This window comes from Balaenoptera musculus, chromosome 1, assembly GCF_009873245.2.
Source record: "Balaenoptera musculus isolate JJ_BM4_2016_0621 chromosome 1, mBalMus1.pri.v3, whole genome shotgun sequence".
Classification (NCBI taxonomy): Eukaryota; Metazoa; Chordata; class Mammalia; order Artiodactyla; family Balaenopteridae; genus Balaenoptera; species Balaenoptera musculus.
This window is the reverse complement of record NC_045785.1, coordinates 22,726,665-22,748,922: the sequence shown is the minus strand read 5'-3', so window position 1 is coordinate 22,748,922 and position 22,258 is coordinate 22,726,665. Positions and strand designations below refer to the sequence as shown.

At 37.2% G+C, this 22,258-nt stretch overlaps 1 protein-coding gene across 29 annotated transcripts in view; it reads right to left on the bottom strand.

Moving 5' to 3' along the window:
- The window catches only part of EPB41 (erythrocyte membrane protein band 4.1), a 204,777-nt gene that overhangs the window by 58,298 nt on the left and 124,221 nt on the right, over positions 1–22,258 (bottom strand). For 25 of the 29 annotated variants that reach the window (XM_036847646.1, XM_036847814.1, XM_036847385.1 and 22 more), the window contains 2 exons: positions 21,799–21,971; positions 3,114–3,322 (listed from right to left, as the gene is read on the bottom strand). In XM_036847646.1, coding sequence (XP_036703541.1) covers positions 3,114–3,322; positions 21,799–21,971 — 382 coding nt within the window. The remainder of the gene's footprint in view (positions 1–3,113; positions 3,323–21,798; positions 21,972–22,258) is intronic. The other 4 variants (XM_036846869.1, XM_036848695.1, XM_036848782.1 and 1 more) reach the window with 1 other exon arrangement.

Sequence of the window (22,258 nt, the reverse complement as noted above, 5' to 3'; positions counted from 1 at the left end):
ATTTGAGGCAAGTTTAACCCTTGAGTTTATTAGACAACAACACACCAAAATAGACTCAATCCAAATTGTTACTGATGCATGCAATTACTTCCAAGGCTGATTTATAAATAAGCACACACAGGGCTCAGCTGCAACATTCAACACACTGTAATCTCCTCTCCAGGGAGTTGGAGCCCATGTGTTCGGTGGATGGAAAAGATTCATCCTTAAGAACAGGAAAAGAATAACTAAGGCCTCCTGCCTGGCTTTGAAATACCTTTAGCAGCAGTCATTTTATATACCCAAAATGGAGTAAGCATAAATTTAAAAACCAAGGCTGTTAAGAGAAAGCATAATAGAGTGAGCAATGCCTAAAGCACTGGATATATCAAAATGAGAAAAATGTTTTTATTAAGGGTCAATCACCCTGTATCATTACGTTCTTTACAGAACCTCATTAATCTGTGGTTTTGATGTACTCTTTCTTTTTTTTTTTTCTTTTTCTGGCCACTGTGCAGCTTGCGGGATCCTAGGTTCCCAACCAGGGATCAAACCTGGGCCCTCAGCTGTGAAAGCACAGAGTCATAACCACTGGACCTCCAGGGAATTCCCTTGACACATTCTTTTTAATCACCCTTGGCAGCATTACCTCAGAATATAATGTCATTGTGCTGTTTTCTCTAGGACTGAATGTAAAGAACATAAGATGATACCAACCTTTGTGACACTGTCAAATCATAAGCACATCTGGCTACAGTCCTTTTAACTACTGGGGTAATTAACAATTTGGGTTATTTCTACTCTGAATCCCAGTAGAAATAACTGGGATTATTCTGGGATTATTGCTGTGTGGCCCTTAACAAGTTATTTCACCTGAGTTTTAAGTCTTTTATTGATAAAATGGAGATAATATCTTCATAGAGTTGTGAATGCTTAGCAAATGGAAGTTTTCAATTATTTTGTAAAGCTTAAATTACTTGTTTAAATGAATAATGACTTCTTGCTTTGGGTCCTTAGCAATCCAACAGCAAGAAATTGAGAGCCTCTACTTCAATCTAAGAATGGAGACCAAGTAGCAACAGTAGTTCTATTTATGCTCCTACAGAGAATATCAATGGAGATAAAGATGCACATGAGGAAAGGTACTATCTCCACACCTGCAAAGTAGGTCTTGTCAAATGACTCAAGATGCCAAAAAGCTATCTCTATCTGGCACCAACTTAGTGTTAGGCAATGAGATTTCCACAATTACAAGGCTACTTTTTTTTTTAAATTTTTTATTTATTTATTTATTTTTAGCTGTGTTGGGTCTTCGTTTCTGTGCGAGGGCTTTCTCTAGTTGCGGCAAGTGGGGGCCACTCTTCATTGCGGTGCGCGGGCCTTTCACTGTCGCGGCCTCTCTTGTTGCGGAGCACAGGCTCCAGACGCGCAGGCTCAGTAATTGTGGATCACGGGCCTAGTTGCTCCGTGGCATGTGGGATCTTCCCAGACCAGGGCTTGAACCTGTGTTCCCTGCATTGGCAGGCAGATTCTCAACCACTGCACCACCAGGGAAGCCCTACAAGGCTACTTTATTACTACTGCTGCTTTATATAGTAAATACGGCTTCAGGCAAATTCCATAATTATTTTCTAACTGCTACAAATAAAATCAACTCAGAGTCACCCTTAACTCCGTCACTACTATTACGGTAACAGAAGGTTATCAGAGGTGGCTTTCAGTCTGATCTCAATACAAGTATCTCAAAATTTATTTATATAGAATTAACTGGCAAGAAGACCCCCAACTGGCACTTAAATGGTGAGCATATAACAGGAAGTGATCTCTCCACTCTGCTGAGGTCCCAAGAGCAAAGGGAACCTATTCTTGAAGATACTTATGTCTGTCAGATAGGCAAAAGAACAAATAAGTTAGCAGAAAGGCAAAGGAATCTTAGCCACCAAAAAGATTCCCTTGCCAATTCCAGTAATCTAACACTTTTCAGTTAGTATCACAAACGGAAGGACAGTCAAAAGTGCCAGGTGAGCTACCCTAACATTAAAAACTGAAGTAGTCTAACATTAAAAAGGCACTGTTGATACTGAACCTGGTGGTCAATGTCATGCACATTTAGCTAGATACAAAAATGCAACCACCTACCATTCACTCTGGACTCAAGTTGGTCTCAAAGGACCATAAAAACTATATGTCATATTGAATAGTTTTGGGTTTTTTTTAGTACAATCAAAACAGAGCCAGATTGGCCACTGCTCTATAGGTAAACTAGATATTGAACTGGCTCCAAAAGAACAGGATTAATCCATCTGTCAAGGGGAGAGCACTTACCAAGGTCTTACATGGTTTTAAATTTCTTAACAGACATATAAAAGTGTAATTTTTCTTATAAAGTCTGCTTCTATTAATTCCTGTTGTCAACAGTGAGACTCGTATTTACTTCAATAAATCTGAACTGACAGCTCAACTCCATCACTGCTTAAATGTATTTTAAAAAGCTTATCAACACAGAAAAGATCAGTCCGGATACTGTTACTCCTGGGAAATCTACTAATTAAATTGGTGATTTTTCAACAAAGTTCCGTGACTGTGGGTGCAATCAACTCAGAACTGTAAACAACCCAGTAGCATAACCTCCTCTACATAATGGATCTTCCTATTTTTGTAAAGTTTCTTAAGATTTGAACAACCATATAGATGTGCTTTATATAATATCTGGATATTCTTTGGGTATGTTACACATATATCCATTTTAGGAAATCAAATTATATTTTACTCATACTAGCAGAGCTTACTCTGAAAAAGGAATGTGGAGATTCCTTCTGGATGAGTAAAAATTATTTTTAAAAACAGATGATCACAGTGCTGGTGTGTTTTACAGACTCATTTTTTAAGATTTAAGTTGGGTAAAGTTATGGGTCACCAGAAAACTGGGACAGCTTACAGTACTTCATGACATAATTCTATGAAAATATTTTACAGGTTAATGGGAGATACCTTCTTTCAGAAAGAGTCAGGAAGAAATAACTTTGTTAGGATTCGACAAAAACCAGTGCTTTGAGAATCTTCCTGGTCAAGGAGTCAACACCTCTGAACCAAAAAGAGCATTAGCTAGACATTTGGGCTTATGACATACATACCTTCCACACTTCTGTGAGCTCTGGCTCAGGCTGCTCAGGTGGCACTTCTTCCTTTTTCACTTCAACCTGCACTGTTTCCTTCGGTGCTTCAGGAACCACTGCTTTTTTAACAGGTGCACCTGGGACGCGGTCTTCTGCGGCCTGACTCTGAGCAATGGCTGGTGCAGAGGTGGGCCGAGGACTTCGGTCTGCTGAATCAACGGCTGCTGCTACGTGAAAAAGGCACAAGTGAAGGCTAAGGGAAGGCAAGAGTCACTGTACTACTTCACAGCCACCAGGTGAAATAATTGTGACTCCAGGACACATACGAGTGTTACAGTGTCCAGTGGGCTATCATACAGAAGGTAAAAAATAAATTATTAGTGCTCTGGCAGGTAACTGATGGCAATAATGGCAATAAGAAAGCTAAAAGTACCCTAACAGAAAAGCTAAAATGTCCTAACGATAATGTTCCATAAAGGGTGGGACAGGAGGCGGGAGGGGGGTGGATGTGGACAGCAAAATACGAAAAAAAAAAAAAAAAAAGGAAAACTCATTTTATTAAAAAGTTGGCAAAATTGTTTAACCTTGTAATCTATTAGTTTCAAGAACCTGCAAGGTAGTCTACGAAGGAAAAAATGGGTTAATTAAGTCTGATTTCTTCTATGAAGGCTTTTTGAAATAAAGATCCATTTATTTATAGGTGATTTCAGGAACCTAAAAATATATTCTAGGAAAAAGGATTAAGTCTGATTTCTTCTGCTAAGCCTCCTCGGAATGATTACAAAATAGCTTGATAAAGGAATCTTCTTATAAGACATGTACACATTTTGATGCTTCTTTAAGCTTGTTGAAAGGCAAATCTTTGAACCAGACTCTTTCCTTTTTAATTATTTGATTAAAAAATAAAATTCAATCCATTCAGCCAGTCTATGTCATTTGGTTGGGGCACTTAATCCATTTGCAGAACACTCTCTGCAACAAGATCTTTTTTGATCCACCTCCTAGAGTAATGAAAATAAAAACAAAAATAAACAAATGGGACCTAATTAAACTTAAAAGCTTTTGCACAGGGCTTCCCTAGTGGTGCAGTGGTTGAGAATCTGCCTGCCAATGCAGGAGACACGGGTTCGAAAAAGGAAGAGAGATGGTTGGCAGGAGCCAAACTCAGCCTGATGAACAGTTATCAGCAACCATTTGGGCCATTAGCAGACTCAGAGCTGCTGACAACCTCTGACCAAGATGGAAACAAATGAGATGAGGAGGCTGGAGGCTGCCTACAGCTACATGCTTTTCAGATAAAATACCTGGTACTGGTATTGTACACTGACTCAGAGGGGCATTTAGAGAATTGCAATTATTTTCATAAAGAATTCTGCAGCAGGGCTTCCCTGGTGGCGCAGTGGTTGAGAATCTGCCTGCTAATGCAGGGCACATGGGTTCGAGCCCTGGTCTGGGAAGATCCCACATGCCGCGGAGCAACTAGGCCCGTGAGCCACAACTACTGAGCTTGCGCGTCTGGAGCCTGGGCCCCGCAACAAGAGAGGCCGCGATAGTGAGAGGCCCACGCACCGCGATGAAGAGTGGCCCCCGCTTGCCGCAACTAGAGAAAGCCCTCGCACAGAAACGAAGACCCAACACAGCCAAAAATAAAATAAATAAATAAATAAATAAATAATTTTTTAAAAAAGCTTTTGCACAGCAAAGGAAACTATAAACAAAATGAAAAGACAACTCAAAGAATGGGAGAAAATATTTGCAAACGAAGTGACGGACAAGGGATTAATCTCCTAAATATATAAACAGTTCATGCAGCTCAATATCAAAAAAAACCCAAACAACCCAATCAAAAAATGGGTGGAAGATCTAAATAGGCATTTCTCCAAAGAAGACATACAGATGTCCAAGAGGCACATGAAAAGATGCTCAACATCACTTATTATTAGAGAAAGGCAAATCAAAACTACAATGAGGTATTACCTCACACTGGTCAGAATGGCCATCATCAAAAAAATCTACAAACAATAAATGCTGGAGAGGATGTAGAGAAAAGGGAACCCTCTTACACTGTTGGTGGCAATGTAAATTGGTCCAGCCACTACCATACAGAACAGTATGGAGATTCCTTAAAAAACTAAAAATAGAGCTACCATATGATCCAACAATCCCACTCCTGGGCATATATCTGGAGAAAACCATAATTTGAAAAGACACATGCACCCCAATGTTCACTGCAGCACTATTTACAATAGCCAGGACATGGAGGCAACCTAAGTGTCCATTGATGGATGAACAGATAAAGAAGATGTGGTACATATATACAGTGGAATATTACTCAGACATAAAAAAGAACAAAATAATGCCATTTGCAGCAACATCGATGGACCTAGAGATTGTCGTACTGATTGAAGTAAGTCAGACAGAGAAGGACAAATATCATAGGATATCACTTATACGTAGAATCTAAAAAAATGGTACAAATGAACTTATTTACAAAACAGAAATCGAGTCACAGATGTAGAAAACAAATTTATGGTTACCAAGGAGGAAAGGGGCAGGGAGGGATAAATTGGGAGATTGGGATTGGCATATACACACTACTATATATAAAACAGATAACTAATAAGAACCTACTGTATAGCACAGGGAACTCTACTCAATACTCTATAATGACCTATATGGGAAAAGAATCTACAAAAGAGTGGATATATGATTATGTATAATTGATTCACTTTGCTGCACAGCAGAAACTAACACAACATTGTAAATCAACTATACTCCAAAAATATTAATTAAAAAAATGAAATAAAATTCAAAACCTTTGGCCTTTAGTCCTTAAAAAAACCAAAACAACACTTTGAGTTCTACCCTATCCTCTTCCAGAGTCTTATCAATTTTTATTATTGCTCCTGTTCTCTAATATATTTAGGGCAGCAGTTCTAAACCAGGGGTGATTTTGACACCGCAGAGAACATTTGGCAATGTCTGGAGACATTTTTGGTTGTCACAACTGAGGAGTGAAGTAGAAAGTGGTACTGGCTCTAGTGTGTACAGGACAAGGTTGCTAGGTTAAGAAGCCCTGATTTAGGGCAAAGATTGTATATAGAGTATACAGACTGTTTTAGAGGGAATATACAATATAAGCTTATGAAAAAAGCTTTATCTTTTCACAGAGTTAAGAGTTGTTTTGGTTTGGATTACTGGGCATCTAAGTTTCAGGTTACTCACTTAAAAACAATCACTCATACCCTTTTTATGATTTTTATCTTCATTCTTTCAGGAACTAAAAGAAAACATCCATATACTTCGTAGTAAGACCTCACTTACCTGGCAATGTCTAGGAATGCAGTCTGTTTCCACATGATTTAATATTTCTGATAACAGATCATTATCCTTCATGTGCTGAGACTTTTAAATTTTAATTATTTTACATGGAAATCTTTATAATTTTTATTACACACTTTCCTGCCTTTTTTTTTTTTAACATCTTTATTGGAGCATAATTGCTTTACAATGGTGTGTTAGTTTCTGCTTTATAACAAAGTGAATCAGTTATACATATACATATATCCCTATATCTCTTCTCTCTTGCGTCTCCCTCCCTCCCACCCTCCCTATCCCACCCCTCTAGGTGGTCACAAAGCACCGAGCTGATCTCCCTGTGCTATGCGGCTGCTTCCCACTAGCTATCTATTTTACATTTGGTAGTGTATATATGTCCATGCCACTCTCTCACTTTGTCCCAGCTTACCCTTCCCCCTCCCTCCCCGTATCCTCAAGTCCATTCTCTAGTAGGTCTGCGTCTTTAATCCCGTCTTGCCCCTAGGTTCTTCATGACCTTTTTTTTTTTTTTTAGATTCCATATATATGTGTTAGCATATGGTATTTGTTTTTCTCTTTCTGACTTACTTCACTCTGTATGACAGACGCTAGGTCCATCCACCTCACTACAAATAACTCAGTTTCGTTTCTTTTTATGGCTGAATAATATTCCATTGTATATATGTGCCACATCATCTTTATCCATTCATCTGTCGATGGACACTTAGGTTGCTTCCATGTCCTGGCTATTGTAAATAGAGCTGCAATGAACATTGTGGTACATGACTCTTTTTGAATTATGGTTTTCTCAGGGTATATGCCCAGTAGTGGGATTGCTGGGTCGTATGGTAGTTCTATTTTTAGTTTTTTAAGGAACCTCCATACTGTTCTCCATAGCGGCTGTATCAATTTACATTCTCACCAACAGTGCAAGAGAGTTCCCTTTTCTCCACACCCTCTCCAGCATTTATTGTTTGTAGATTTTTTGATGATGGCCATTCTGACTGGTGTGAGATGATATCTCATTGTAGTTTTGATTTGCATTTCTCTAATGATTAATGATGTTGAGCATTCTTTCATGTGTTTGTTGGCAATCTGTATATCTTCTTTGGAGAAATGTCTATTTAGGTCTTCTGCCCATTTTTGGATTGGGTTGTTTGTTTTTTTGATATTGAGCTGCATGAGCTGCTTGTAAATTTGGGAGATTAATCCTCTGTCACTTGCTTCATTTGCAAATATTTTCTCCCATTCTGAGGGTTGTCTTTTTGTCTTGTTTATGGTTTCCTTTGCTGTGCAAAAGCTTTTTAGTTTCATTACGTCCCATTTGTTTATTTTTGTTTTTATTTCCATTACTCTAGCAGGTGGGTCAAAAAGGATCTTGCTGTGATTTATGTCATAGAGTGTTCTGCCTATGTTTTCCTCTAAGAGTTTTATAGTGTCTGGCCTTACATTTAGGTCTTTAATCCATTTTGAGTTTATTTTTGTGTATGGTGTTAGGGAGTGTTCTAATTTCATACTTTTACATGTACCTGTCCAGTTTTCCCAGCACCACTTATTGAAGAGGCTGTCTTTTCTCCACTGTATATGCTTGCCTCCTTTATCAAAGATAAGGTGACCATATGTGCATGGGTTTATCTCTGGGCTTTCTATCCTGTTCCACTGATCTATGTTTCTGTTTTTGTGCCAGTACCAAACTGTCTTGATTACTGTAGCTTTGTAATATAGTCGGAAGTCAGGGAGCCTGATTCCTCCAGCTCCATTTTTCGTTCTCAAGATTGCTTTGGCTATTCGGGGTCTTTTGTGTTTCCATACAAATTGTGAAATTTTTTGTTCTAGTTCTGTGAAAAATGCCAGTGGTAGTTTGATAGGGATTGCATTGAATCTGTAGATTGCTTTGGGTAGTATAGTCATTTTCACAATGTTGATTCTTTTCCTGCCTTCTTAAACTGAGTATTTTGAACTTAACTTTTCCTGATAAATTTAGATGTATAAGCAGTAAAAATTAGGTCATACAAAGGAACTCCATGAATCAGAACAGATTAAAAATTGAAATTCACAACTACTTCATATACACAACACCAAGAAAAAAAATGCTTGATGTTCTGTAATGATGTCCATTGAAAGAAATAACTCCTCAGAGGATACACAGGAAAAGCAACAGAAACACAAGGATCTACTTTATCTTTCCTTTTCTTTCTTTTTTTAAATATTTTATTGAAGTATAGTTGATTTACAATGTTGTGTTAATTTCTGCTGTACAGCAAAGCGAGTCAGCCATACATATATTCTTTTTCATATTCTTTTCCATTATGGATTATCACAGGATATTGAATATAGTTTCCTGTGCTATACAGTAGGACTTTGTTGTTTATCCATCCTATATATACTAGATTGTATCTGCTAATCCCAAACTCCCAATCCTTCTGTCCCCCATCCCCCTCGAGGATCTACCTTATCTTTCAATGAAAACTCTGTAGCCTCTTGCAAGTCCCTGCTACTCATGAGTGCTCTAAGCCAGTCAATGCAAGAATGGCAGATGGCAGACCAAATCTAACAACACAGGGGAATGTGACAAAATATTTTGCTCACAGTTGTATTAAAGTATCATTATACATGTGTATTCACACCTCTTCTCAAAGAATTAATTCGCATCTGCCTGGCATCAGAGAAACATAGCCCATACTTTCACCATGTGTTATTTTGCCACTTGCATTTGGTTTTAATCCAGTACTAATACTGCAGAGCCAAATAATTTAAGTCTTCAGCATTTCTAGCCCTGGCAATCTGTACTATATGTGAGAAAGTAGGTATAGGTGTAGAAACCGGCAGTTAGAAACAGAGGCAGAAAGTTGCATCATTTGTAAAATGTGAAAGATATGAACTCTACAGGATGGTTGGTATACTCAGTGGATATAAAATTACTTTATAAATCCTACATATAATAACTTTTAATGTCATACTTAAGTCTTTGTATTTTTTTTATGGGTTAATATTATTTCAAGAGTATTTTGGGCAAAAACTAATTATGCACACATTGAAATGCAATTCAAGTGAAACATCACCTAGGAGCTCTGGAGAGAGGCAAATTTCTTTCCTTTTCTCCATAAGAAGGCAATGAAAACTATGGATCACCCCAGAGAATCATGGTAGTTGACTGTGGTTCTTGTCTTTTTAAACAGCTCTATTGAGCCATAAAACTCACCCATTTAGACTGTATAATTCAATGGTTTTTAGTATATTCAGTGTTGGAGGTAATGGTTACTTTTTAAGATGTTTTGGTTTTTCAGTTTTATAAATTCATTTGTTAACTATTAAAAGATTTTGATACATAGAGAACACTTAACTTTAAAAATTCAATTATTTCCCATTATTGAAGGTCTAGGCAAAGAAGAATGCTGGTTGTGATAATCTTGTGGACCCATTAACTCCAGTATTATGTTGCTCTTATCTGACAACAACAGAAACTTAGTTATTTATTAGAGCAGAGAAGCGTAAAACTCAAAACCATCACATTGTGTAAAAGGAGTCTTAAATTCTAGTTCTAGCTCTGTTACTTACTAGCACAATTTCTGCTAGTACGGTATAGGTACAATGGGTATGCAGTGGATCAGTGATCCCATTATCAGAGGGTCCACATGAATCATCTACGGATCTCGAAAAACAAACAAACAAAAAACTCAGCTGATGCTCAGTTCCACAAAAGACAGATGTGGTATCTAAAAGTGAGGCCTAGGTATTTGTTTTGTTTTAAAGCTCCAAAGATGATATGGATGTATTCCCCTGGCAAGAATCACTGCAACCACTACTCACTGGACGGATGAACAGCTTGGTTGTGTGATCCTAGGAAGTTATATAACTTTTCCTGTGCCCCGGTTTCCTCATGAGTAAAACAAGAATTCCTAAATGCTTCTTGTCTGCTAGGTTGCTGGTACCAAAGAGGAACATATGGAAATGGTTTGAAAAGCAAAAAGTGCAACAAAAATATAAACTGAAAAATCCTTGTCGTCATTATTAGCTTATCCTTGTGACTTCACCCTCTTATCGTATGAACTAGGATCGGAACCAGTTTTACCTCTTCAGCTGGTGAAGCAGATGCTTTGAGCACCAGATATATCAGAAGAGAAAGGGAATGTTCATTAAAATGAGGCCCCTTATAAAGCAATTCTTATTAAAGTTTCCCTAATGCACCATCTCTAGCTTAGAGGCTTATATTAATTTAAAAAAAAAAAAAAAAGAGGGAGGCCTAATAGGGGAAAGTCTCTCTATTAAGAGGAATGGAAAAGGATCTAGGAAAAGGAGGGGAAAACAGCTTCCAGAGACATGTTTCCAGTTCTTATACTGAGAAGACAGCACACAGAGGGAAAAAAAAAAAAAAGACACTTAAAAACAGAACTACAAAAGATTTGTCCTACTCAGTTTATATGCAATTCAGATGATTAAAAGATAATATATGTAAAATGTTTAGAACAGTGTCTGGAACATACTAAGTGCTCAATGAATACTGACTATTGACATCCTTCATTCTCCTTCTTCTACAAAAAAAGAAGTCATCATGGTGAAGAATAAAAAATGCAGCACTGGGAGAACAGTTCTAGATTCTACTTCTAGCTCTGTCACTAACTATGTGACCTTAGGCAAATCACTTGAATTCTAAGGTTAGGTTGCTAAGAAATAAGAAACATCAATGGGTATCCTTTTAAGAAATTGGAAAAAGAACAGTTCAATAAAAGTAAAAGGAAAATAATAAAGATACTAGCTGGCATAAACTAAATTAAAAATATATCAGAAGAAAACCAAAGTAAAAGTTGGTTCTTTGGAAAGAGTAATAAAATTAATAGATCTGTAGCAAGATTCTTTAAAAAAAAAAGGGTGGTGGGTTCACAAATTACCAATATCAGGAACACAAAAGTGCTAGAGATCTTATAGATATTAAAAAGATACACAACTTTATGGCAATAAATTTGAAATTTTAGATGGAATGGACATTTCCTAGAAAAACGCAATTACCAAGAACTAGAACATCTTAATAGTCCTTTCTAATAAAGACGTTGACTCTGTAAGTAAAGAAGCCTCTCACAAAGGGAGCTTTAGAACCAGCTGGCTTTATATGTGAATTCTTCCAAACATTAAGGAAGAAATAATACCAATCTTACATAAAACTCTTCCAGAGAACAGAAAAAGAGAGAATCCTTCTCAATTTATTTAATGAGGCCAGCATAAACTTGATACTAAAACCTGACAACATTACAAGAAAGGAAAATTACAGGTCTATCTCTCTCATGAAAATCATTGCAAAAAGCCTAAAATGACATAAGAAAAGTATATTATGATCAAACTGAGTCTACTTCATGAATGCCAAGAAGGCTTAACAATGGAAATCAATCAATGTAATCCACCACGTAACATAAGAAAGGAGAAAAATAGGACTTCCCTGGTGGCACAGTGGTTGAGAATCCGCCTGCCAATGCAGGGGCCACAGGTTCGAGCCATGGTCCGGGAAGATCCCACATGCCGCGGACCAACTAAGCCCGTGCGCCACAACTACTGAGCCTGCACTCTACAGCCCGCAAGCCACAACTACTGAGCCCATGTGCCACAACTACTGAAGCCCGCGTGCCTAGAGCCCAAGCTCTGCAACAAGAGAAGCAACCACAATGAGAAGCCCACGCACCGCAACGAAGAGTAGCTCCCACTTGCGGCAACTAGAGAAAGCCTACGTGAAGCAACAAAGACCCAACACGGCCAAAAATAAATAGATAAATTTAAAAAAAAAGGAGAAAATCATATTATATCAACCAATGAAGCGAAAAGCATTTGATAAAAGTCATCATTCATTCATGATAAAAACTCTTAGATATTTCCTTATCTGATAAGAGGCAGCTACATAAAACCCAGAGCAAACATCACACTTAATGATGAAATACTGATGCTTTCTCCCTAAGACTGGGAGTGAGACAAGAATATATAAAGAACCCCTACAAATTAATAAGACAGACAACTCAATAAAAATATGAGCAAAAGATTTGAACAGGCACTTCAGAAATAATGATATGCAAATAGCCTATAAACTATGGAAAGGTACTCAGCTTCATCAGGATTTGAGTGAAGATTTTTTTTTTTAAGCACTTTTCTCCCGAGCAGAGAAATTAAACAGAGGGACAAGAGTTGTAACAGGAAATTCTAATGCACTTAAAATATCACACAGAAAGTGTGGAACATAAAAATTGTGCTCACATTCAACTAAATAAGAAAAATAATCATCTTATTTTCAAATTTTATTTGTTAAGCACTTACAATGCAGCAAGTACTGTGGTAATTATCAAGACCAACACCAGTTAAGATCATGTATCTTTAAAAAGTTTTCAAACTGTAAAGATAGGAAGAAGGCATCATGGAATAAACCAAGGAAAAAGGGATTGATCTGGATACCAGAAAATGTGAATTCTGTCTTAAATTTGCAGTACCAAACTAGGTTAACTTTGGACAAATTACTTTTTTAAGCTTCAGACTCTACTTCTACAAAATAAGATGGCTGGAATAAATGATTTCAAAACTCTTTTTCTGAGAGGGCAGACAGCAGAAGCAAGAAGAACTACAATCCTGCAGCCTGTGGAACAAAAACCACATTCATAGAAAGATAGACAAGATCAAAAGGCAGAGGGCTATGTACCACATGAAGGAACAAGATAAAACCCCAGAAAAACAACTAAATGAAGTGGACATAGGCAACCTTCCAGAAAAAGAATTCAGAATAATGATAGTGAAGATGATCCAGGACCTCAGAAAAAGAATGGAGGCAAAGATCGAGAAGATGCAAGAAATGTTGAACAAAGACCTAGAAGAATTAAAGAACAAACAAACAGAGATGAACAATACAATAACTGAAATGAACACTACACTAGAAGGAATCAATAGCAGAATAACTGAGGCAGAAGAACAGATAAGTGACCTGGAAGACAGAATGGTGGAATTCACTGCTGCGGAACAGACTAAAGAAAAAAGAATGAAAAGAAATGAAGACAGCCTAAGAGACCTCTGGGACAACATTAAACGCAACAACATTCGCATTATAGGGGTCCCAGAAGGAGAAAAGAGAGAGAAAGGACCCAAGAAAATATTTGAAGAGATTATAGTTGAAAACTTCCCTAACTTGGGAAAGGAAATAGCCACCCAAGTCCAGGAAGTGCAGAGTCCCATACAGGATAAACCCAAGGAGAAACACACCGAGACACATAGTAATCAAATTCGCAAAAATTAAAGACAAAGAAAAATTATTGAAAGCAGCAAGGGAAAAACAACAAATAACATACAAGGGAACTCCCATAAGGTTAACAGGTGATTTCTCAGCAGAAACTCTACAAGCCAGAAGGGAGTGGCATGATATACTTAAAGTGATGAAAGGGAAGAACCTACAACCAAGATTACTCTACCCGGCAAGGATCTCATTCAGATTCTATGGAGAAATCAAAAGCTTTACACACAAGCAAAAGCTAAGAGAATTCAGCACCACCAAACCAGCTCTACAACAAATGCTAAAGGAACTTCTCTAAGTGGGAAACACAAGAGAAGAAAAGGACCTACAAAAACAAACCCAAAACAATTAAGAAAGTGGTCATAGGAAAATACATATCGATAATTACCTTAAACGTGAATGGATTAAAGGCTCCAACCAAAAGACACAGGCTTGCTGAATGGATATAAAAACAAGACCCATATATATGCTGTCTACAGGAGACCCACTTCAGACCTAGGGACACATTCAGACTGAAAGTGAGGGGATGGAAAAAGATATTCCATGCAAATGGAAATCAAAAGAAAGCTGGAGTAGCAATACTCATATCAGATAAAAGAGACTTTAAAATAAAGAATGTTACAAGAGACAAGGAAGGACACTACATATTGATCAGGGGATCAATCCAAGAAGAAGATATAACAATTATAAATATATATGCACCAAACATAGGAGCACCTCAATACATAAGGCAACTGCTAACAGCTATAAAAGAGGAAATTGACAGTAACACAATAATAGTGGTGGACTTTAACACCTCACTTACACCAATGGACAGATCATCCAAAATGAAAATAACTAAGGAAACACAAGCTTTAAATGACACAATAGACCAGATAGATTTAATTGATATTTATAGGACATTCCATCCAAAAACAGCAGATTACACTTTCTTCTCAAGTGCACACGGAACATTCTCCAGGCTAGATCATATCTTGGGTCACAAATCAAGCCTCAGTAAATTTAAGAAAATTGAAATCATATCAAGCATCTTTTCTGACCACAATGCTATGAGATTAGAAATCAATTACAGGGGAAAAAACATAAAAAACACAAACACATGGAGGCTAAACAATACGTTACTAAATAACCAAGAGATCACTGAAGAAATCAAAGAGGAAATCAAAAAATACCTAGAGACAAATGACAATGAAAATACGATGATCCAAAACCTATGGGATGCAGCAAAAGTAGTTCTAAGAGGGACGTTTATAGCTATACAAGCCTACCTCAAGAAACAAGAAAAATCTCGAATAAACAATCTAACCTTACACCTGAAGGAAGTAGAGAAAGAAGAATAAACAAAACCCAAAGTTAGCAGAAGGAAAGAAATCATAAAGATCAGAGCAGAAGCAAATGAAATAGAAACAAAGAAAACAATAGCAAAGATCAATAAAACTAAAAGCTGGTTCTTGGAGAAGATAAACAAAATTGATAAACCATTAGCCAGACTCATCAAGAAAAACAGCGAGAGGACTCAAATCAATAAAGTTAGAAATGAAAAAGGAGAACGTACAACAGACACCGCAGAAATACAAAGCATCCGAAGAGACTACCACAAGCAACTCGATGCCAATAAAATGGACAACCTGGAAGAAATGGACAAATTCTTAGAAAGGTATAACCTTCCAAGACTGAACCAGGAAGAAATAGAAAATATGAACAGACCAATCACAAGTAATGAAATTGAAACTGTGATTAAACATCTTCCAACAAACAAAAGTACAGGACCAGACAGCTTCACAGGTTAATTCTATCAAACATTTAGATAAGAGCTAACACCCATCCTTCTCAAACTCTTCCAAAAAATTGCAGAGGAAGGAACACTCCCAAACTCATTCTATGAGGCCACCATCACCCTGATACCAAAACCAGACAAAGATACTACAAAAAAGAAAATTACAGACCAATATCACTGATGAATATAGATGCAAAAATCCTCAACAAAATACTAGCAAACAGAATCCAACAACACATTATAAGTATCACACACCTTGATCAAGTGGGATTTACCCCAGGGATGCAAGGATTCTTCAATATACGCAAATCAATCAATGTGATACACCATAGTAACAAACTGAAGAATAAAAACCATATGATCATCTCAATAGATGCAGAAAAAGCTTTTGACAAAATTCAACACCAATTTATGATAAAACCTCTCCAGAAAGTGGGCATAGGGGGAACCTACTTCAACATAATAAAGGCCATATACGACAAACCCACAGCAAATATCATTCTCAATGGTGAAAAACTGAAAGCATTTCCTCTAAGATCAGGAACAAGAAAAGGATGTCCACTCTCACCACTATTATTCAACATAGTTTTGGAAGTCCTAGCCACAGCAGTCAGAGAAGAAAAAGAAATAAAAGGAATACAAAATGGAAAAGAAGAAGTAAAACTGTCACTGTTTGCAGATGACATGATACTATACATAGAGAATCCTAAAGATGCCACCAGAAAACTGCTAGAGCTAATCAATGAATTTGGTAAAGTTGCAGGTACAAAATTAATGCACAGAAATCTCTTGCATTCCTGTACATTAATGATGAAAAATCTGAAAGAGAAATTAAGGAAACACTCCCATTTACCATTGCAACAAAAAAAATAAAATACCTAGGAATAAACCTACCTAGGGAGACAAAAGACCTGTATGCAGAAAACTATAAGACACTGATGAAAGAAATTAAACATGATACCAACAGATGGAGAGATATACCATGTTCTTGGATTGGAAGAATCAATATTGTGAAAATGACTATACTACCCAAAGCAATCTACAGATTCAATGCAATCCCTATCAAAGTACCAATGGCATTTTTTACAGAACTAGAACAAAATATCTTAAAATTTGTATGGAGACACAAAAGACCCTGAATAGCCCAAGCAGTCTTGAGGGGAAAAAATGGAGCTGGAGGAATCAGACTCCTTGACTTCAGACTATACTATAAAGCTACAGTAATCAAGACAATATGGTACTGGCACAAAAACAGAAACATAGATCAATGGAACAGGATAGAAAGCCCAGAGATAAACCCACGCACCTATGGACAACTAATTTATGACAAAGGAGGCAAGGATATACAATGGAGAAAAGACAGTCTCTTCAATAAGTGGTGCTGGGAAACTGGACAGCTACATGTAAAAGAATGAAATTAGAACACTCTCTAACACCATACACAAAAATAAACTCAAAATGGATTAGAGACCTGAATGTAAGACCAGACACTATAAAACTCTTAGAGGAAAACACAGGAAGAATACTCTTTGACATAAATCACAGTAAGATCTTTTTTGATCCACCTCCTAGGGTAATGGAAATAAAAAGAAAAATAAAAAAATGGGACCTAATGAAACTTAAAAACTTTTGCACAGCAAAGGAAACCATAAACAAGACGAAAAGACAACCCTCAGAATGGGAGAAAATATTTGCAAACAAATCAACGGACAAAGGATTAATCTCCAAAATATATAAACAGCTCATGCAGCTCAATATCGAAAAAAACCAAACAACCCAATCCAAAAATGGGCAGAAGACCTAAATAGACATTTCTCCAAAGAAGACATACAGATGGCCAAGAAGCACATGAAAAGATGCTCAACATCACTAATTATTAGAGAAATGCAAATCAAAACTACAATGAGGTATCACCTCACACCAGTTAGAATAGGCATCATCAGAAAATCTATAAACAACAAATGCTGGAGAGGGTGTGGAGAAAAGGGAACCCTCTTGCACTGTTCGTGGGAATGTAAATTGATAACAGCCACTATGGAGAAATGTATGGAGGTTCCTTAAAGAACTAAAAATAGAATTACCATATGATCCAGCAATCCCACTACTGGGCATATACCCAGAGAAAACCATAATTCAAAAAGACACATGCACCCCAATGTTCATTGCAGCACTATTTACAATAGGCAGGTCACGGAAGCAACCTAAATGCCCACTGACAGACGAATGGATAAAGAAGATGTGGTACATATATACAATGGAATATTACTCAGCCACAAAAAGGAACGAAATTGGGTCATTTGTAGAGACGTGGATGGATCTAGAGACTGTCATACCGAGTGAAGTAAGTCAGAAGGAGAAAAACAAATATCGTATATTAACGCATATATGTGGAACCTAGAAAAATGGTACAGATGAACCGGTTTGCAGGGCAGAAATAGAGACACAGATGTAGAGAACAAACCTATGGACACCAAGAGGGGAAAGCAGCAGGGTGGTGGGGGTGGTGGTGTGCTGAATTGGGCGATTGGGATTGACATGTATACACTGATGTGTATAAAATTGATGACTAATAAGGACCTGCTGTATAAAAAAATAAATTAAATTAAATTAAAAAATTAAAAAAAAAAATGTGACACAGACACTAAGTAAGGAAATGCTGTTGGGAAAATGGCACCAATAGACTAGCTCCATGCAGGGTTGCCATGAACTTTAAAAAAAAAAAAAAACAACTTTTTCTAAGCTCCCAAAACTCTGTGATACTAATGGTAAAGGCACCAAAGCTCTGACTCTCTTCCTTTAGAATTGTTTTACATGCTTTAGTTTTGGAAACTCAAACATTGCTACATTTGAAGACAAATTTTTGGAGATTTCCTCCCAGGAACATAGTGTATAATTTAATAAGAACTGGCCAATATTAGTCAATAGACAGAGACATCAAGGTTTTTTAAAATCTTGAATTGAACTGTGAGGTTTCTACATCTAGAAAAATAGAGACAGTCAACATGTTATTTCTACAAGGAACAGAGGCATCTTTAAAAGTAAAGCTTTCCTCAGCCATAAAAATAAACGAAATTGAGTTATTTGTAGTGAGGTGGATGGACCTAGAGTCTGTCATACAGAGTGAAGTAAGTCAGAAAGAGAAAAACAAACACCGTATGCTAACACATATATATGGAATCTAAAAAAAAAAAAAAAAAGGTTCTGAAGAACATAGGGGCAGGACAGGAATAAAGACACAGACGTAAAGAATGGACTTGAGGACACAGGAAGGGGGAAGGGTAAGCTGTGACAAAGTGAGAGAGTGGCATGGACATATGTACACTACCAAATGTAAAATAGATAGCTAGTGGGAAGCAGCCACATAGCACAGGGAGATCAGCTCGGTGCTTTGTGACCACCTAGAGGGGTGGGATAGGGAGGGTGGGAGGGAGACGCAAGAGGGAGGAGATATGGGGGTATGTGTATATGTATAGCTGATTCACTTTGTTATAAAGCAGAAACTAACACACCATTGTAAAGCAGTTATACTCCAATAAAGATGTTAAAAAAAAATAAATAAAATGTTAAAAAAAAAAAAGTAAAGCTTTCTAATTTGTTCAAAGTACCAAAGCTCACTAACCCTTGAATTGTTGGTTATTTTTGCTATTAGAAAGAAAAGATACATCAGGCATAGTATCTATATAACAATGAAATTTCATTTAGTGGAAGAAGCCATATGGTATCAGACAGACATGAGTTTTTGTTCAAGCTTTGGAACTTACTAGCTGTGAGATCTTGAACAGGTTGCTTAAACTTTCCAGCCTTAATTTTCTCACTGAAAAATGGGGATAAAATAATAAGAATAACTCCCCAAAACTAAGATAAACTGGAGGTAGGGTGATTTACCAGACAAGAAAGAGATGCCTGAGGTTGTTATATGAATACGGCAGATAGGAGGATTGAGTGATCATACCTCAAACTTAACATGTCCAAAAGAGAAGTCTTGATTTCCTACATCCCCAAACTCTGCTCTTCTCTCAGACTTTCCCATTGTACTAAATGATCAAGCCTAGGAATAAACCTTGATTTTCTTTTTCTTACCATCTCCAACAATTAATTTACCAGTAAGTCTGTCAGCCCTACTTCTGAATTGTATCCCTGACCAGTTTTCACTGTCTTTAACGCCAATACTCAAGTCCAAACTGTTGTCAGCTCTCACCCAGATCCTGCAACAGACTTCACCAAGATTCTGCTTTACTACTCCTGTAGTGGAGTAGATCTTTGTACTAGCCATGTGTGACTATTTAGGTTTAGTTAAAATTGAGTTCCTCAGTTTCACAGTCACATTTCAAGTTCATATGGCCACATGTGGCTACTGGCTACCAAACTGGATGTCACAAAATAGAAGATTTTCATCAGCATGGCAAGTTCTATGGGACAGCACTGATCTAGACACATGCCAAGCTCACATCTACCTACAGGTCTTTGTACTTGCTACTCCCTCTTCAAGAATGTTTATCCCCCCAGATTTGGGGATGGCTGGCTCCTTCTCATAGTTCAGGTTTCAGTTCAAATGAAGCTCCTCAGAGGAACCTTCTAAATTTAGAGCAGACCACTCAATTTGAAACAGCTTCCCAATCTCCCCATCCACAGACACTCTCCATCCCACTACTCTGCTTTATTTTCTTTATAGCACTTATCACTATCTGAACTTGTTTCATTTTGTTTCTGTTTCTACCCATAGAATGTAAGCCCCATGAGGGCAGAACCATGTCTGTATGTTCACAGCTGTATCCCCAATAACTAGAACAATACCTGACACACAGAAGTTTAAAATAAATTGTTGAACAAAGCAGTAAGTAAGTAAGTATCTGGTAGAACATGGGTTTTGGAGTTAAACCAACCTATACTCCAATCCACTTACCAGCTATCATATCTTAAGAAAAGTTATTTAATCTCTGAGCTTAATTCCTAGTGTTGTGATGAAGAGTAAATAAACAAAGCCTACAATCTGCCTTGTAGAGAAACGTCAGAAAGAAAGAAGCATGACTCGTGGTACGGAAGCACAAAAGTTCTACCGCTTAGGTGATTTCTTTTCCAAGTGTGGCTGACCCATTCCTGATTCCTTTAAAGTGAGCTAGGTATTTCTGATATATGCTCCCATAATGCAACAAACCAGAATACGGCAGCATAGTTCTGGATGATACAAAACAAAATAATAATGCTGTGGCCAGAATATTAACAATATTTTAATGACAGCTAATATTTTGGGGTCACATTAAGTGCCAGCCATTGTGCCAAGCATATCATCTCATTTATTTTCTCATGAAAATTCTTTGAGGTAATATTATATTATCATCATACCCATTTTACGAATGAGAAAACTGAGACACAGATAGAGTAAGTAACTCGCCCAAGAAGATAGATCATAAATGCAGTGGTTGAGATTGGAACCAGGTCCGATTCCAGAACCGAAGCCTGTAACTACTGTAACATGCACCTTGCTTTTATAATAGATAGCATAGAGGTGCAATCAGCAATACTCTATTTTGGTTACTGCCTTCTGAACTTTTATTTATTTGCCACCTCTTTCTAGCTGCATAAAGAACTGAATATGGCTTGGGAATCCCCTGGTGGTCCAGTGGTTAGGACTCGGTGCTTTCACTGCCGGGGCCCAGGTTCAATCCCCGGTAGGGGAACTAAGATCCTGCAAGCCACGTGGCAGGGCCAAAAAAAAAAAAAAAGAACTGAATGTGGCTTATTACTTCATTTCAATAATGCTAATGCTCTCAAATCCTTGAGACTAAACTTAGAAAAACTGAAACAGATCTTCTGTCAGTATATACAATTATGAAACTTATTTATTTCCTCCCTCTTTTATTTAAACAAAATTTGGACACTCCAGTAATAGGATTGTTTTTTTGGTCTATAATTGACACATGACAAATGATCTAAACTTTTTCAGTGATTGCACTAGTGAGGCAGACCCCTTCCCTCTTTTCTACTTGAAAAATAACTATTTAAAAATGTTCAAGAGGGGTTTAGCTCAGTATACTACATTAGGTTTCACCCTGTGGTAGAGATTCTGAATTCTAATTCCAATTCTAGTGGTGTTCAATCCACCACTTCCCAGCAGTGGGACCTTGATCTAGTTACTACTCTCTCTGAACCTCTGTTCTCCTTTTCTTAAGATGATTCCACTAAATTCGACAATTAGTGAGATCCATTTCATTTTATCACTGAGATTCTTTAATTTGATTCTCTTATAGATAACTGTACTTAGTTTGAATGTGCCCGATCACATCTGATAACCATTCTTCCTTTATCTCTCTCTAAAGAGTTAGGATAACAAGAAATCATTAATATTCAATACAAACCTCCATCAAGGCTTCGGGATGCCCGTTTGCTTGCTGTACGCTCAAAGTGTGGGGCAGGCCTGTCAATCAGAGCACTAGCTTGCCTGGTCTGAGCCTGAGTTCGGCCACTGTATCGAAATTTGGATCCCAGGGCAAGAAATTTGCTTTTAGGAATGGTGTCTGTAGATGTCAGTCTGGGGGGAAAAAACATGATAATCATATATTATGTATATCATCTCACTCTAATGAGGTTGTGAGATTAAAGACAAAATCAAGTATTAAAAAGTTTCACAATTCTCACAGCTTCCTTATAGTTACTAAGACAAATTTCCAATCAAGCAATCATTATTTTAATTCTGTCATTTCTCGAAGCAACATGTATAATTTATTTGTGGCTTATATTAACGATATAATCTTATATCTCTATAGGTAGGGTCTTATGGTTTTCAAAATGCTTTTATAGCACTGTACTATTTTCACT